Source organism: Cricetulus griseus, chromosome 7, assembly GCF_003668045.3.
Source record: "Cricetulus griseus strain 17A/GY chromosome 7, alternate assembly CriGri-PICRH-1.0, whole genome shotgun sequence".
NCBI lineage: Eukaryota > Metazoa > Chordata > Mammalia > Rodentia > Cricetidae > Cricetulus > Cricetulus griseus.
The window spans coordinates 120169332-120188083 of record NC_048600.1 but is presented as its reverse complement, the minus strand read 5'-3'; the positions used below and the strand labels follow the sequence as shown (position 1 = coordinate 120188083).

Sequence of the window (18752 nt, the reverse complement as noted above, 5' to 3'; positions counted from 1 at the left end):
CTCCCAAGTGCCAATATTGCAAAAATAAGATAGGATTTCTCAACCCGGTCACTACTGGCATTTGGAATCAGATCTTTGTTGAGAGCTTGGGATCCTAACATATGGAACGTTCCACAGCATCTCTGGCTTCCCCCTCACTAGAGAGATGCCACCATTGACACAAGCAGAAACTGTCACAAATCTGTCTCCTGCTGAAAACTATTATGGATTAAGAGCTCATTACCCTAAAATACTGAAGAATTGTAGACTCTAGCCAAACATGGTGTTGTGTGCAATTTGTATTTATAGATCAATGTGGGTGGAATAGTGTCAGCCATTTCCAAGCTGTTAGACTAGACCTGCACTCCCTGGCCCCTCCTATTCTATGCAAAAACACATCTGTGTGAGAACTGTACCGAGTCTCACTCACGCCAGTGAGTGCACTGGGGTCAGCCCTCCACAGTTTGCCTCCTGTCATAGCAATGAAAGCGCCCTTGCCATTGTCAAATGCACTAACTTAAAGATGCCTTAGATCTCTCTGGAAAGTTCTCTCTGAAGGTAAGTATTAAAACAAAATCACCTGGCCCCTCTGTCCCTGAAAGGGATCTTCTAACAAAGTTTTAGGAGATCTCAGGCTATGCACAGCCCACTTGCTAACACTTCCACCCAGTTCCATTGCCAAGAGGCAACCCTAAATGATTTCCACTTAACTTCCTCGCCCTCACTCCCTTCTTTGGCTGGTTTATCTAACTTTATGATTTACCCCATAAAGTTAGTTAGTCAAATGCTTTTTTCTTTTTTCTTTCTTTTTTTTTTTTAAACCTATTTGGCTACTGCTGAGCTACTGTCTTTCCCTACAGTGCCCGATTAAAGTTTGTATTTAATAACGGAAGTTGCCCACGTCTTGACTTCTTTCAGATATGACAATGGATGATGTTCGGGAATACGAGAAAAACATGCATGAACAAACCAACATAAAAGTTTGCAATCAGCACTCCTCCACTGTGGATGACATAGAGGGCCATGCGCAGACCAGTGTATGTAGACTGTTCAAAGCGAGTTGCCCACCCTGTGCGAAACAGACACGGAAACCCATCTGTCAGACCCTAAAAATGCTGGCCCCCCAGCCTCCTGTGAAAACACAGCCTTGTCCAGAGACTGTGGATGAAGATGTCCCCTGAGTCTTTGAGTTGGCTGTGTCAATCACCTGTCTTCCAGATCTTTCCATTCTTTCAAGTGGCTTAAACTTCATGGCTAACCCGGTCATAAAACCCAGGACAGAGAGTGGAAACATTGGGTGGAGCCTGTGAGATGACCTGAAATAAAATAGATAGGAGTGACAGTGTGTGTCAAATGTAAAGTAGATCAAATGTCAGACTTTTCAAGGCATAGTTACCACTCGTGTTCCATGAAGGGCCTTGCTCATTGGTACTTTAGGTTTCTTGGCTTTGAAAGGCTTTCTACAACTCTTTCAGGCTGTTTTCTTCCATCAGTTCCTTTTGATCTAAAATAATCTTAAGACTGAGCTGTTACAGTCCATGTATACACCACGGGTGGAGGGGTGATGACCCTGCATTTAGGAATGTTGCATAGTAGACCGAGTCTGGGACTTAACTAAGGCCTTGGAGAGCCCTAGGAGATTGACAGCCTTGGGTTACTGAGAGCTGACTACATGGTATATTCCAGAATTTAAATATAAGTTATCTCTCAGTCAGTCAATCTAATGAAGAGGAGGTATAGATAACAAAGGATTAATCACTAAACCTTTTGGGTCTCAACCAGAGCTGTGATCTCTCTGGGAACATCTTGAGTTCTTATATCTGCCATGCCCAGGGATAATATATATGATATGCTTTAAAAATTAAGAATGTAGTTATTATATGGCTGGTACTTTTGTTTTTTAAGAAATGAGAATGCAAGGTCTAGAGCAATGTTTCTCGACCTGTGGGTCACAACCCCCTTGGGGCCCAAATGACCCTTTCATAGGGCTCCTAAGACCATCCAAAAATACTGACATTCACATTACAGTTCATGACAATATCAACATTATAGTTATGAGGTAGCAACAAAAATAATTTTAGGGTTGGGGGACATCACCACAACATGAGGAACTGAATTAAAGCATCACAGCATTAGGAAGGTTGAGAACCACTGCTCTAGGGAGACTCAGAGCACTGGCTGCTCTTGCAGAAGACCCTGGTTCAGTTTCTAGCACCCATGTCTAGTGGTTCACAACTGCCTGTAACTCCAGGTCCAGGGTATCCAATGCCCTCTTTCATCCTCAGCAGGTACTGCACACATGTGTATGTACACACACACACACACACACACACACACACACACACACACACACACAAGGTAATTAAATAAGTGATAAATCTTTTTTTAATGAGAATATAATTACAGAACTTGAGAGGTGGCTATTGTGACAAAGGCTTTAGAATTGCGAAGACTTTCTGGTAACATTTTGGAAATGTTGAGAGCATGTCTTTTGACTGCCTTGCTAGGCTTGTGCACGGCATCAGATGCATGTGACTGCCTGTGAGCCTGAGAGCGTTCCAGCTCTGCCTTGCATGCTCTGATCAGGTTTTGCAGGAAAATGTTGGGGCAGGATTGGCTGAAGGTTTGCTCTGATTTTGATCAGATACCTGCCCACCCCTCCTCTTTTCCTGTTCTAAAGATAGGAATGTTCTTTAAGGAAACGGTTCCTGAATTTTCCGTTACTTTTGATTACCTTTTCTCTTAGGAATGTCAAACACAGTGCCCATCAACAGCTCTGAAAGTTGCTCACTATAAACAGGACCAGACAAAGAAAGCTACAGGGGAAGGAGGGAGGGAGAAGGGATGCCTGAAGGGTGCTGAGTACAGCTATTTCCAGGGTCTAAGCCAGGCATGGTGACTAAGAGCTGAGGCAGGACGATTGCCTTGAGTGGGAGGCCAGCCTGAGCTACAATGTGAGACCCTATCTCAGGATTGGGAAGGGGGAAGCTTACAGCTTAAGGCCTTTGCATGCATTCTTTCTGTTTGAGTTTGTTGTTGACATTAAGCCAGCTTTCTGTGTTGAAGGTGAGAATCCAGAATGACCCCCTGTCTTCCAGAAAGTCCCACATATTCTCTAGCTGCAAACCACCCGTTGTTGCCATGATTTCAGCATAATGGTTGTCTTGTGATACTGCCCTCTTCCTTTGGAATTTCATGAAATCAGGGATCATTTATTTTTCACAATCTTAGTTTTCTATCATAATGAAAAGATGGTTAAAGTTGAGAGGCTTTTTGCACCACAAATAAAAACTGCATGGACCGGCCAGCAAGGTGGCTCAGCAGGGAAAGGCCTTTGCCATACAAGCCTAGTGACCTGAGTAACTGTGGAAAGAGAACTGACTCCCCAGAGTTGCCCTTTGACCTTCACATGCGAGTGCACACACACAACCTAAAGCTTAAAAATAAAAAATTTTAAAATGTATAAAAGTAATAAAACCACATGGGGTCTGGAGCTATAGCTCAGTTGGCAGAGTGCCAGTCATGCACAAAACCCTGGGTTCTGCTGTCCCCGCACCACAGAAACAAGGGCTGGCATCAAACACCTGTGATCCCGGCATTGGGAGGTAGAGGCGGGAGGACCAGAAATCCAGAGTCATCCTCATCTACATAGTGAGTCAGAGGACAGCCTGAGCTACCCAAGGGCCCATTAAAAATGAAAAATAACAACCTTCATGGCTGCTAAAATGAAATTTAAGTAAGTTAAGTTGGAAGTAAGCAAAATTAGCATCCATGAGCACAGCAATTAAAAAATAAAAAGTCTCATTGACAATTGCGAGGTTTTAAACCCTCCAAGGAAGATACTGAGTTTTAAAACAAAAAAATCCAAATTCTGTACTCTGTGTTATTTCTGCCACCTGCTGGATACATACAGTATCACAATGTTTTGGGCCACTTGTTAACCAAGAAATTTTTCAAAATTGCTATCCATTTATGAGTGTAAAGATATATCCTGGTTCACTGAAGTTTTTTGAAGAGTCCCAATTCCATTTCCAAGTAAATAATTATTTTAAAGACCTTAATCTCATGTATTCATTTGAAAGTGGTAAGTTCATAGGAATAATTTTCTTTAAAATAATATAAATTTTGCATTATGTCAACACAGTTGCAATTTTTTAATCTCCTTTGTAAAAACACTTCCCTTTCAGGAAATTTTGATAATTTCATAAGGAAATGGTCACAGATTTCATTTCATGGAAAATGATTCTTGAACTGGGCATGGTGGCACACGCCTTTAATCCACTTGGAAGGCAGGGGCAGGCCATCTCTAAGTTTGAGTCAAGCATGGTCCACAAAGCAAGTTCCAGTACTTCTGAGGCTACACAGAGAAACTCTGCCTATATTGTTTTGATGTTATAAAACCTAGTGGAGCTGAGGAGTGTAGCTCAGTGGTAGAGCTTCTGCCTAGCATACTCTGGGCCCTGAGTTTGACCCCCAGCCACACAAAGGACACCTAATGATTAACCTTGTGTTGTTACTATTCATTCCACACTCAACATTTCTAAGGTGTGTTGTTGAGGTATACACTGTCACTTCAGGAAGTCTGAACCACTGAGGGCCAGAAAGAATGAAATACAGACCTATGTGAGCCAAAGTAAAGAAAGACAGCTCATGGGCTCCACTCTGCTCCAAGGCAAAGCCTTCACTTCAGGCTTCTTTTGATATTCCTGGTTACCCGTTTTCTCTGTTCCCAGTATGTGAAAGTCACCAAAGGATGCCAGGAATAGCCAGACTGGCAGTAATTTGTAACAACAGTAACAGGGGCCCACAAAATGTCTCAGTGAGTAAAGGGTGCTTGCCACCTAGCCTGGTGACCTGAGTTTGATCCCTGGGGTGAAAGGCAAGAACCAACTCCCAAAAGTTGTCCTCTAACCTCCAACACTAGTTACGGGTGGTTGTGAGCCATCCGGTGTCAGTGCTGGGAATTGAACTCTGGTCCTCTGGAAGGTCAGTATGTGCTCTTAATTGCTAAGCCATCTCTTCAGTCCCAATCAATAAAAATTTTAGCCTAGATTTGAAACCCTGACACTAGTACACAAAGCATTGCTGACTTACCTATAGAATACCAAACTATGTTCTTTTTCCCCCTCTTTAAATAAAGCCCCAATCTTTTAATGATTCTTTTCACTCTCTTTTCTCTTTCAAACTGCCTTGGGGTGATTTTATTTTCCTTTTTGGAGAGTAATTATCAGCACTTATTCCTGAAGAGCAATAACAGCCCTGTGACCTGCGGAGTACAAAAAGTATGGTCTGAGGTTAACATGCTGAGAAGTTCTGAGATTTGGCCTGAACTCCTAGTTCTTTGGCAATCTAAACTTGAGAGTAATGTTGTGAAGGCTTTAATGATCTTTGTATGGAGGGTGTGGCCCAGTCTAATAAAAGCCCATGTACGCACAACAGACACACACACACACACACACACACACACACACACACACACACACACCTTGCACACATTCGCTGGATCTGATTTTTATACTCCCTTGTTAAATCCTAATTTGGGATACTTAACATACTAATTGAAGTGGCTGGAGAGAAGGCTCAGCAATTAAGAGCTCTTGTGCTGAGTGATACTGAGGACTGATACTCGGATCGCAGCATCCAGGTAATAATCCAGGCCCCCGTTGAAGACTGCAGCTCCAGCTCAAGGGGGTTGGGGATAGAAATAGGAGTATCAAGGGGGCAGAAAATTGTGAGCCCGGCTTCTGGAAAAAAAAACAGCATCAAAGGATCAAAGGAATAGAAAAGAATAATGATGCTCTCTTGTGGCTTCTTTGTGTGCCCAGAGGTTTGTGTGTGCATGTACACACACACACACACACACACACACACACACACACACACACATTTCTGGAGTGTACTAGTTGGGCTGATGAGATAGCTCACAGTAAATGAGTAAAAGTAGCTCCACTGCCAAGGCCACCAACAAGAGTTCAAACCAGTGAACTCAGGACCCAATGGCAGAAGAACTGATTCCTCAAAGTTGTCCTCTGACCCCCCACTCATCCACCCTGCCACAGACATCCCCTCTTACACAGAAATTAGTGAAAATGTATTTCAGTAATTTCTAAATACTAATTTGAAGAGTCCTTTGGAAAACCTTGGATTGATAGCCAAAAACAGAAATATTCTTTTCAGGGATGTGTCTCAGTAACAGAGACAGGAAAAAAAAAAAAAAAAAATGAGGGTTTAGTATTTCAAAGACAACTTAGGTTTGTGATGGGTCGGGGCCTCCTTCATGGTAGAGCACCCAGACTTAGCGCTGAAGCCATTTGCACGTCTCAATGGTAACTGCTATTTATTCTCTCTCTCTTTTCCCTTTGAAGACATGACAATGGATGAGGTGCGAGAATTCGAACGAGCCACTCAGGAAGCCACCAACAAGAAAATCGGCGTTTTCCCACCCGCCATTTCGATCTCCGGCATCGCCCTGCTGCCTTCCTCGGTACGCAGCGCTCCGTCCAGCGCTCCGTCCACCCCTCTCTCCACAGATGCGCCCGAATTTCTGTCCATTCCCAAAGACCGGCCCCGGAAAAAATCTGCTCCAGAGACACTCACACTTCCGGATCCCGAGAAAAAAAACACCCTGAATTTACCTGGTGTCCACTCTTCTGAAAAGCCATGCCGGCCCAAATCAGAGTAACTTCATGCGAACATCCCATTGGGTTATGTGTTTTCATTTGAGGCTTTTTTTTTTTTTTTTTTTTTTTTGGAAGAATCCTCTGATAGAGGAGGAAAAGACTGTCTCGTGACTCAGATGTGTTCTTTGATCTCAGAGTGTGCATGTGGTTAAATATTTTCACAGGTAGCAAGAGTCCCTACGTGTGCCATACAGCATCATAGTGAATATGAGACATAAGACTCTCGGGGGGGAAATAAAACAGAACAGGAGGGGCTGAGGACGGAACTTAGCTGGTAGAGTGCTGCTGTAGCTAGCATGAAGCCCTAGGTTCCATCCCTGGCATGGTTAGCTAGACCAGAGGATCAGAAGTTCAGGGTCAGCCTCAGCCATATACAAAGTTTGAGGCCAGCCTGGGTTATATGCGACCCTGTCTCAAAAGTAATCATAAACCCCAGAGTCATCTACAGCTTTGTATGTGGGCCGGGAAGGAAGCCTTGTCTGGGAGGCCTTAGTGAGTCGTCTGATGCGGACTTCAGTGGTAAACAGGTGAACAGATGGAAAACATGAAGTGCTTTTTTTTTTTTTTTTTGTAAGATGTGATAAAATAATGAAGTCAGTTTCCTCCCATCAAACCAAACCTGAAATTCTCAAAACACCAACAAAGAAAGAAAGAAAAACAAATACTCTCTCTCAGGTGTCACATGCCTAATTGTTAAATTTTGGACTGCTGACCACCAATACTTGAATTCCAGTTGTTACCAATATTCCTGTTTTGATTAGTCTGACTCAGGATTTGGGGCCTAAATCAACTCCTTAAATTTTTGAAAATTTTAATGACCAACTCCTAGAGGCTCCAAGTGCAATTAACGATGACTTCTTTATACCTTTTCACAGAATTTAATAAAGATCCCATCTGTTCCTGTCTCTTAGTAACTTCCCCTTTTGTAACCTGGTGGCCTCTCAAATCTTTAGACTTGCCTGGATAACTGTGACTATAGCTGATATAATGTGGAATGTTCTGGAAACTGAGAGCCCCAGGTGAGACAAACATCTCTTCAAGTACTAACGAAGCTTGACCTGTGAGCTTCCATCATCCATTACAATTCTCAAAACTTTCAATGAGCTAAATAAAATTCATTGACAATCTCCCACTTGAGGAAGTTCAGGGTGGACTAAGTTACCTGGGCTTAACCACTGTCAGAATGTCTGGTGTCTGAACCTTGCAAAAGAGAACCCTCCCAACCTGTTCGACTCTCAGTAACACCCAGAGGTCCCTGCCATCAGTTGCCAATCACCAGGTTTTAGAAAACACTATATCATTTTCTTACTTGTTCTTTACAATCCACATATTGGGGACTGTGGTGTAGCTCAATGGTAGAGTTCTTGCCTAGCATGTAGGAGGCCCTGGGTTCAGTCCCCAACACTGCAAAAAGAAAACAATGAAATTGGCAATGTCTCGCCGGGCAGTGGTGGCTCACGCCTTTAATCCCAGCACTCGGGAGGCAGAGGCAGGCAGATCTCTGTGAGTTTGAGACCAGCCTGGTCTACAAGAGCTAGTTCCAGGACAGGCTCCAAAGCCACAGAGAAACCCTGTCTCAAAAAACCGAAAAGAAAAAAAGAAATTGGCAATGTCTCAAGAACCCAGTAAATACAGCCAAATGGGAGACGTGGTCTCCTTAGTGGAATGACCGACTCTTATTTGTACAGAGGTGTGGTCATAAATGCCCCCTTTGTCTTCTTCTCACTGCTCAGCAGAGTCCAGGCCAACAGCTGGCAAGGCCATTCATCAAAGTGGCAGAAAGAGAAGTCTGTCACTGTTGCACCTCACTGCCTTTAAACCCACAAGGAAGGCAAGCAGAATGTCAACGACGAACAACAGGTAGCCGGGGAGCTCCAGAGCTTATGTCCGTCCTAGCTGTCCTTCCTGACTGACCTCCAACCTCAGGAAAGGAAATCACCCCAACCCAGATCCCAAAGGAAACAAAACAGACCAAGGCGTGTATTCTCCTTCCCTGGCCCCTCTCAGCCAGTGGACCCTGCCCGTACCCTTTCTTGAGTGCTCCACTATCCCCAATGTCTCTCGGGTCCTTGACCTCTCCCAAGGCACAGGTGCTGCTGGCCCCTTGAGTCCAGCACCAAAGTGCTTAGTGTGTCCAGATCATTTCTTTATCTGTAGATGGACATTGCGCCCAATTCTCAAAGGAAAGCAATTGCAAATAGCTTTGTGCAACAGCATATCTTTCCCTTAAGGTGACATTACCATAGTAGGGCACCCTTCTTTGCATGGTATGGAAGCATGAATCTCACTTGTGGGACACATTAATCTTTTCTCAAACCCTTTGGACTTCTCAACGGTTCCCTCTCCTTGCAGCTGTACTCAATGAGAATGTCTGGCTTTAACAAGCAAAAATCCCACTTTCAGAAGACATGGAGGTAGTGTATGCATCTGCTTACCATTACAAGCTGAGATCGGGCTGGGGCGGGCTCATTGGTTTTCGTGTACTACAAACTAATTTTGTGCAGTGGTTAGCCCATCTGGCACCTAGTTTTCCATTAATACCGTGCCACTTCTTTTCTATACCACCTTCTATTGTCAAGGTCAACCATCTGGTTCACTTTCAAAAGCTACTTTCTGATTCCCTTTTTTGTGAGATTTCTTTCCTTTATAGTCAGCCCCAAAACTTTTGATTCCAATGGCAGCACTAACCTATGATAGTGTGATTTATAACCAACACTCGTGTGTTCAGTTTTGCTGTCTACATGTGGTTTGCCTGTGTTACAAATAGGGAAGGGGTTCTAGATATTTCGTATTAGCTGCTTTGAATATTTAATCCAGTCATCACAAAGCATAAATGACTTCAGTATTTTTTAAATCTTGATTTCCAAGTATCTTTCACTCTGTCATTACGTGAATCTGCTATTGTGGGAGACAAGCCTGCGAAGACTGTGTACATGAAACAAGAATAATTCTTGTGAGGATGGCTGCATGATGGAAATTTGGGGAGACAAAAAAGTATATAGCAGAAACCTGAATTGACTAAGCATGTTTGAGGGGGGAACATAGAATCCTTAACTCAGTGCCTCTCTGTCTGCCAAGTGAAAATCTTCAACTTTGTTCACCAAAATTGTATTATACCTGTACATATATTATATATATATATATATACATATACAAAATGCAGTATAGTGAGTCACACATCACCAATTCTAAGTCTCTGGTAGCAAAACTGAGTGAAGTAACCCATAGAATAATACATGTGTTTACTCCTCTTCATCTCTGATGTTGGTAGATGCTACTGAAATGGCCAGACATGTCTTTACTCCGGTGGCTTCCGAATAGGAAATATCCCTGTGCTGTAGGTGTGGTACAGCATCGTCACTTTGTCTGTGCTTTTCCTGGATCAAGGAGGTTTTGTGGTGGTTTATTGCATAAAGTTTGCCTGAAACCACCTCTGAAGAGCATTCCTCTCAAGCTGTAGTAAGAGAAAGCAAAAGGAAGAACTGAGCAGGAGAGACACTGTGACATTCTAGTTGTGTCAGTTTGTTGGTGGATTTGTTTGTAAGTCTGCTATTGCGGCTTTGCATCTATGTGGGGAGCTGTTTTAACTTATTTACAGGTATATGTCAGCTGTGTTTTGGAGTGTGGGAATAAGTCATCTCAGTTGTGGATGAATGAACACACACACACACACACACACACACACACACACACACACACACACACACAGAGGCTGCCAAAATGGCTGAGAGGGTCTTCCCTAATTGAAAGAAAGAACTAATTAGTTGTCATCGACTGCCACACCTAACAGTGGTACACACACACTTGCACACACACATTATAATTTTAAGAATAAAATACAAAACCCTCAATGATACCCCTAAAAGTAATCATGTGCTTTGATGAACTGTAAACTAAGAAATTTTGACAAAAACCATTTCAGTGAAATTCAGATTTCACTTCCTTTAGTATCTCTTCACTGCTCAGAGGTGACAAAATGCCAGCTGGCTCAGATTGATGGTAATTTTCTTTTTGAAAAACACCAGCATAGAGTCAACTATCCTTTCCATCTATAACCAGGTAATCCAATGGACAGTAACTGTCTAAAAAGTTTCCATACATCTTCATACTTTTCCAGTCACCTGACTAGTGGGCTAGATGACAGTCGTCTATCTGAGCCATAATTGTAAAAATTTAAAGTCATGGCCTGGCCTGTAAGTTGACGTGAATAAATGTTAAGCTCTTCGTTCTTGGTGAGACCCAAGTGTCTCATGATGTTGACACCCAGATGCAAGATAACGGGTTCTTCTGGGCTCCAACTCAAAGCTGTCTATTTGTGTCTGCTGTCTAACTGCTCAAGCTTCATAGGACATCACACTGTAAGAGAATGTGAACTTGTGAAGACCTTTATGGACAGTGCCCCTTCACTAACTCCATGCAGTGAACAAATGCTTATGATAAACCTCCCTGCCTTCTTTTTCAAGTTGAAACGGTGTCTGTGGAATTTCAAGTCTCCCTTTCGGTTTCACTGTGTCCCCGAGAAAAGAGGAGGTCCTTTTGAGTTGACCTTACCCGTAGGCCATTTATTTGTGTGTCCTTTCCAGTGTAATTTCGGTGTTTACATTTCTGAGCTGAGATCTTTATTGGCTAACTTACGCAAAATACCACTGCCACCGCTGAAGGACCAAGTGTTGGAACACACAGTGTTGCCAGCCAAGCAAGTGACAGGAGTCCATCTGTGTCACTCTATGGCTGTACTGTTGTCTATGCCCGCCCCCGTTATTTATTATTGTCGAAGCTTACTTTTTCTTACATTCTGTTGTAAATAAAGTACAAAGCAATCTTCTGCCCAGGTGTAGCTTCCTCTTTCTCAATCAGCCTCAGGGGAGTGCTAGCCTATGTTCACATAGGCGTCAGTGGAGAAGGAAGAAGCCAATCACTGTACCCAGCAGTATGGCCTTGTGTGCAAGGACGCCTCCCCTACTAATGGGTTTGTGAGACCTTATATGCAAGACTCTTGCAAGGAAAAAAAACCACTTGTAGGTGGCAGTGGTGCACACCTTTATTCCCAGCACTGGGGAGGTGGAGCTCTGAGTTTGGGGCCAGCCTGATCTACAGAGAGAGTTCCAGGGCAGCCAGGGATACCACAGAGAAACCCTGTCTTGAAGAAGAAAGAAAGAAAGAAAGAAAGAAAGAAAGAAAGAAAGAAAGAAAGAAAGAAAGAAAGAAAGAAAGAAAGAGAAGTAAAGAAAGAAAGAGAAGAAAAGAAAGAAAGAAAAGAAAAAGAAATCGATAACACCCCAAAGGGTGAATGCATAAACTCCCTTATCCACTTAGTAGATACTTGAATGTTCATGGAATTTAAATTCACATAGCCCACAGGAATCCTTGAGAGTCCCAACCAGATCCACTCCATACCAAGTTAAGGGTGTATTGGAAATAGAATCCAGCACCATTGGTGATACCAAGTAAATAGGTAAATACTCTACTGAGTTACACAGACCAGCTAGATCTTTTGTTGCTGTTTTGTTTTTTGAGAGGTCTCTCTATTATGTAGCCCTAGCTACATAATCTTCCTGCTTCGACCTTCCAAATTCTAGGATTCGGGTGTGTGCTAGTACACACCATCTATACAGTCCTGGTGACCCAGCCCTAGTTAGGTCACTCTTTCTAAGGGTTATTTTGTTTGTGTGTGCTTGTGTGTCTGCAAGAGGGCATCAGATCCCTCAGAACTGGAGTTATAGACATGGCTGTTAGGATCCGAACTTGGATCCTCACATTTGAACAGCACTCTTAACCACTTAGCCATCTCTCCAGCCCCACAGCTGGGTCACTTTTTTTAAGGAAAGCCAAAATTGTCCTGCCATGGTTTCTCTATCTCAGACAGCCCCTGTTGTTGACAAGAGGGTCCTCTGGGGTTGGTGAGTATGGGGACAGAAATGCTTCACTTTCCCTAGCTCATTAATCTCTTTGGCGTTCATGCAGCAATACACCCCTTACTCTATCTTCCAATTAATCCTGAAAGAAATGTCACAGTCTTGGGCTGACTGGCTGGCTCAGTGAGTCAGGGTACTTGCTGCCAAGTTTAATTCCCCTACCTCAGGACCCACATGGCAGGAGAAGATCAACTCTCAGAAGTTGTCTTCTGACCTCAACACAAGACACACACACACACACACACACACACACACACACACACACACACACAATAAATAAATAAATAAATAAAATTAGTTAATTAAATGTGATCCAAAAGAAGGAAGACAATGTCACAGTCTGACCTCTGGAGCAGGTACACTGCTTTTACTGAAGTTCTGAGTTGTATAATATCAACCCAATTAACTAAAACATGTTTCCTTCTGTAGTTCCAACTTCATCATTACACACCCCCATCCTGCCTTTTAATTCTGTATTCACAACACACAAACTTCCCACACGCTGCTGCTGCCTGGCTTTCAGCCTGCATCCTTGGGCAGAGGCTGCCTCGAGGGCCCAAGTTATATGAGTTGTTAAATATTTGCATACCTCATGCTCAATGTATAGGTGTTGGTGACACATACACACACCCCTCCCCGAGTTCACCAAAAGTGTCTTCCCACTGAGGCCTAACCTTAGACTTCTGAACCCCCACGTATTTCTCTAAGCGTTCCTCAACCACCACCTCCAACTGGTCTCAAAGTTCAGGAGAAGTCCTGTCTGAAATAACCATACATGAAACTGTCAGGGTCACCAGGAGGCTTTGATGGCTTTGCAAGGACATCCGGGGTATTCATCGGCACTGGGGTGTGTGGTGAATCCACCAGTCCCTGTTTTCACGGTTACAGATTGACTTCTAATGTCTACCTGTATACATATGAATTCTCTCTTCCATCGTGTGCAATGCCTCATTCAAGTCCAAAGGCTAACTACTTTCCTCTTTCTTGGAAAGGTAGTGTTCTAGTGTGTCTTCTGTTGTTGTGATAAACAGCATACCAACTGTCTCAGTCAGGGTTTCTATTGCTTCCATGAAACACCATGACCTAAAAGCAAGTTGGGAAGGAAAAGGGTTTATTTGGCTTACGTTTCCACACCACTGTTCATCATTGAAAGAAGACAGGACAGGAATTCAAACAGGGCAGGATCCTGGAGGCAGGAGCTGATGCAGAGGCCCTGGAGGGTGCTGCTTATTGGCTTGCTCCCCATGGCTCGCTTAGTCTGCTTTCTTATAAAACTCAAGACCACCAGACCACAGTGGGCTAGGCCCTCCCCTATTATTCACTAATTAAGAAAATGTCTATCTACAATTGGATCGAACAGAGGAATTTTTGCAATTGAAGTTCCCTCCTCTCAGATAACTGCAGCCTGTGATAAGTTGACCAAAAAAAAAAAAAAAAAAAAAAAAAAAAAAAAAAAAAACTATGCAGCACACTGACTAAAAGCAGCTTGGGGAGGAGATGGTTTATTTCAGCTAACATGTCGTAGTTCGTCACTGAGGGAAGCCCATGAGCAGAGACCAAGAAAAAGCACTAGATACTAGCTCGCTCTGTCTCTGTCTCTGTCTCTGTCTCTCTCTCTCTCTGTCTCTCTCTCTTTCTCCCTTTCCTCTCCTCTGCCCCCCTCAGCAAACACACACTTTATTGTAGTATTAATTGTGTGCACACCTGTGAGTGGAAATGTGCATCAAGGGTGTGAATGCAATACCCTTGGAGACCAACAGAAGTAGTTAGCTGCCACACGTGTGTGCTGCAGACTGCACTCAGATCCTATAGGAGAGCAGCCAGTGCTCTTAACTGCTGAGCCATCTCTCCAGCCCTCCCCCCCCCAGCTACCTTGCTCATACAGGTCAAGCGCGGCACTGCCCAAAGTGGGACAGGCCCTCCTACATCAGTGAGCAAGCAAGGAAACGCCCATGGACGTGCCCATGGGTCAATCTGAAAAGGGCAGTTCCTCAGTTGGGAACCCCTCTTCCCAGACTCACTGAAGTTTGTGGTCAAGCTGATAAATAATAAACTAACCACAGTTAGAGACAGGTCAGTACTTTGCCTCAATGTCCTTGTTCTGTTCCCAGCATGTGAGGAAAAGAAAAACGATAAAGAAAGGAAGATGGGGGGAGGTGTAGCTCAGTGAGTGGAGTACTTGCTTAGCCTGTATGAAGCCTTGGCTTCCACATAAGTCAGGTGTAATCCCAGCACTGGCGAGGTGGAGGCAGAAGGATTATGTTTTAGTCAATGTTTTTTTTTGCTGTGAAGAGACATCATGGCCATGGCAACTCCTATAAAGGAAAACACGTAATTGGGACTTATTTAGCAGTTTCAGAGGTTTGGTCCATTGTCATCATGGGAGGGACCATGGAGGCAGACATAGTGTTGGAGAAGTGGCTGAGGCTTTTATCCATATCTGCAGGCAGCAGGAAGAGAGTGACACTGAGCCTGGCTTGGGCTTCTGAAACCTCAAAGCCCACCCCTAGTGACGAATTTCCTCCAATAAGGTCACACCTAATACCTTCAAATAGTATCACTCCCCAGGAGCCTATGGGGGCCATTTTCATTCAAACAACCACAGATTAGATCAACTTTGGAGGCTGGAGAGTTGACTCAGGCTGCCTCCTCCTCTTCTTTTCTTTCGGTCTTTCTTTTTTTCTTCCTTTCTTTCTTTCTTTCTTTCTTTCTTTCTTTTTGTAGAGGACCTGGGTTCAATTCCCAGTATCCACATGATGACTAACAACCATCTAACACCAGTCACAGGGGGATCTAATGCCCTCTCCTAGCTTCTAAGGGTAACATGTAGGCAAAACAATCACACACATAAAATTAAAAACAATTTTGAAAGATCAGCCTTGGTTACATAGTCAGTTTGAAGCCTAAAAATAAAATGTTGGGAACCTTCTGAGGCTAGCCTTTCAGTGCTGCAACACAACGGGGCTGAGTCAAGCCCCGGAGACTTAAGGGATAATTTTGTTTAACTATGAAAGCCAGCCATGGAGCCAGCAAGATGGTTCAGCAGACGAAGCTCTTCCACCAAGCCTGACAACCTGAGTTCAAACTCTGGAACCCACATGAGTGAAGGAAAGAACTGACTCTTGCACGCTGCTGTTAGTCCCACCCATGGAGAATAAAGACCACTACCACAACTTAAAGCCACATTTGAAGGAAGCTTTAATTAGACTCCAGCCAGGTGGATATGCTCTAGCCAGGTCCATCTCTCAGGTTCCAGAAGATGGCCCAGCATCAAGTTTTGCAAGGGCTTAAGTAGGAAAACCCATAATTCATTGCATTTCCCATCAGGTTCAATCAGGGGCAAGCATACATCCTGACTATTTCCTGACTACATACCTCGAGACCACACATGATCAAGCACATCTGGTACAGATGGGCCAAACAAGCTTACTTAGGGGAGTGAAAACATGTGGCTTGTTATCGCCCATAAACAACAGCCTCCAGCATTTCAGGAACTATTGCATGGGAATCAAGATTCACAAGACTCACTAGAGGTTAAGTGAAGTTTAGTGGGGGAGAATGCACTGACACAAGAGGCCGCTGACTGTCATAGGTTCCAGCTCCAAAGATCCTCCCAGGCTGTTCCCTGTGACCCGACCAGAAGCAAGACAGAGCTCTGAGGTCCAGGACCCCAGATCTAGTCCCCACCTCCATCAAGTCTACAGGTGTGGGAAGGGTGGATATATCACTACAAGGAACGATCGATCTGTCCTTGGGCAAGGGGCTTGCAGATAGAGGCATTTTCGTTTCGTGGATCTGTAAGGCACAGTAATTAAAACTTAAAATCTAACTTTGGCTCTCACACTGCCTCCAGACCCCCACACTCACACAGTGGTGCATGCATGCCCCCCGACACACTCACTTAATAAAGAGATACTTTGTTATTTTTTAATACCAATAATGTGCACCTAAGGCCAACACAAAAGACTTGGGATTGTGACTTCTCCTTTTACCTCAATAAAGGAGGTCTTCAAAGGTCCAGTTGGTAGATACAAACCTGTTTGTACATCTTCATCAGCAGCTGGGGCATCTCTACCCTTAACGCTCCTGTGTAACCCATTTGATGTTTGTACTTGGAAGCCAGTTTGATAAACTCCTTTGTAATGGAGCCCGCCCCTGAAGGACCACTCTGGCAAGGAGCTTTACATCCTCAGACTGTCCATAGCTTAGGTTAACCTTGAACTCCCCATCCTCCTGCCTCTGCCTCCCCAGTGCTGGGACTATAGTCATCTGCCACCATGCATAGAGTCCAGCAGTTCTGGTAGTCAACAAGTGCCAGAGCCACTTCCACAGTCCTCAGTCAGAAAGTGTGGCTAGAGTTATAACCTCATTGTTGAGAAGCCCAACCCCCACCCCACCCAGCGCTTGTCCCCATTTTGCCTTTGGACTGCTGTGCTTAACCTGATCCTCAGATTTTCTCACTGACTTTTCCAGCATCTTTATTCTTCTTGTCACCTTTGGACAGCATTGCCATACTCAAGAGAGTGACATCTGCCACTGCAGCCCCACTAAGAACATGGGGGGACCTCTGTAAACTTCCCAAAGAGAGTTTTAGCCACTATCACTGGAGAGGGGTTTGAAGGCAAACAAATCTGGGTGATCTTAAAATCTTATCCCAAAATAACTTTCCCACTCCCCAGGGATGATCCCTGTGAGCTGCTGGCAGTCGACTACACGCAGGCGATCCTTGAGAGTCAAGTTGTGCCGCACACAAGCAGTCCTGTTCTGAGAGCTTCCAAAGATAGCTCACTGCTCTGGGGTGCAGAATGCAGAGAAAGTCACTCATGGGGCCAGAGCGTTCAATGCCTTTTCTCTGAACGGCCCTTGGAAATTTGGCAAGATTTCAATTGGTTTGAATTTTTCCACTGTCATCATGAAGTTATTCTATTCCTTTCCATTCTGAGCTACTTATTATATAAACCCAAGGAGATTCGATCTCGCCACTGTTAGATAGGGATTTAATTTTTTTTTTAATTTGAGTGTATATGCACATGCATGCATTCGGGGGGCCAGAAGCAGCCACGGCGCTGCAGGTGGTTGTAAGCTGCACAGTGCTTACTGGCGACTCCTAGGCAAGAGGAACAACCAATCTTAACTGCAGAACCATCTCTCCAGTCACAATTTTTTTTTAAAGATTTTATTTATTTATTACGTATACAACATTCTGCTTCCATGTATATCTGCACACCAGAAGAGGGCACCAGGTCTCATAACGGATGGTTGTGAGCCACCATGTGGTTGCTGGGAATTGAGCTCAGGACCTCTGAAAGAGCAGCCAGTGCTCTTAACATCTGAGCCATCTCTCCAGGCCTCCAGTCACAATTTTTTAAATGAATTTCTTAAAGAAAAACTTTAATGTGCATAAATGTCTGTCTGCCTGCGTTTCTGTGCCCCACACGTTTGCCTGGTGCCCACAGAGGTCAGAAGTTGTTGGATCCCCTGGAACTGGAGTTATGGATAGTTCTGAGCCCTAGGATTTCCTCATCTAAAATTTTTATGTTCATTTATTAATGTATAGAGCATGCACACATGTTCCCCACCAGTACATGGAAAACAGTCTGTGTCTTGCTGAAGTGAGTTCTTTCCTTCCCTGTGTAGGTTCTAGGGATCAAACTCTGGTCATCAAACTTAGCAGCAAGCGCCTTTCTTTACCCACTGGGCCATCTCACAGGCTCTCTCTTCTTCACAAGATTGGTGACCTCTCTGGGTTCCTGAGCGGCAGACTACTGACTGTTACTAAGTCAAAAGCCTAACTTGAGCATAAGGAACTACACAGAACTGACTAAACAAACAATGTTTAATTTACCTTGTTCCAACATGTTCAGTATTCACAAACACTGAGTTTATCTCTACTTGAGGATTTCCAAAAGCACACCGCAGTAGGTGGCGATAGCTGTCTCTGTTAGCTTGATAGCTGTCTTTGTTAGCTGAGAGAAAGCTGGAGTAAACAATCAGAGTCTGCTTTCATTTTAGTGTGTGTGATTTATCTTGTGAGTTCTAGGATCCAAACCCAAATCCTCTACAAAAGCAACAAGTGTTCTTGGGGGCTGGAGAGATGGCTCAACAGTTAAGACCACTGGCTGCTTTTCCAGAGGACCCAGGTTCAATTCCCAGCACTCACATGGTAGCTCACACCCAT

General features: G+C 44.0%; 1 protein-coding gene across 3 annotated transcripts in view; it reads left to right on the top strand.

Moving 5' to 3' along the window:
• The window catches only part of Pitpnc1 (phosphatidylinositol transfer protein cytoplasmic 1), a 268351-nt gene extending 260560 nt beyond the window's left edge, over nt 1–7791 (top strand). For 2 of the 3 annotated variants that reach the window (XM_027425851.2, XM_027425852.2), the window contains exon 9: nt 6345–7791. In XM_027425851.2, the coding sequence (XP_027281652.1) occupies nt 6345–6661 (317 nt within the window). In that variant the 3' untranslated portion in view covers nt 6662–7791. Of the gene's footprint in view, nt 1–897; nt 1017–6344 lie in introns of all 3 variants that reach the window. The other variant, XM_027425854.2, reaches the window with a different exon arrangement.
• Nucleotides 7792–18752: the final 10961 nt, after the last annotated feature.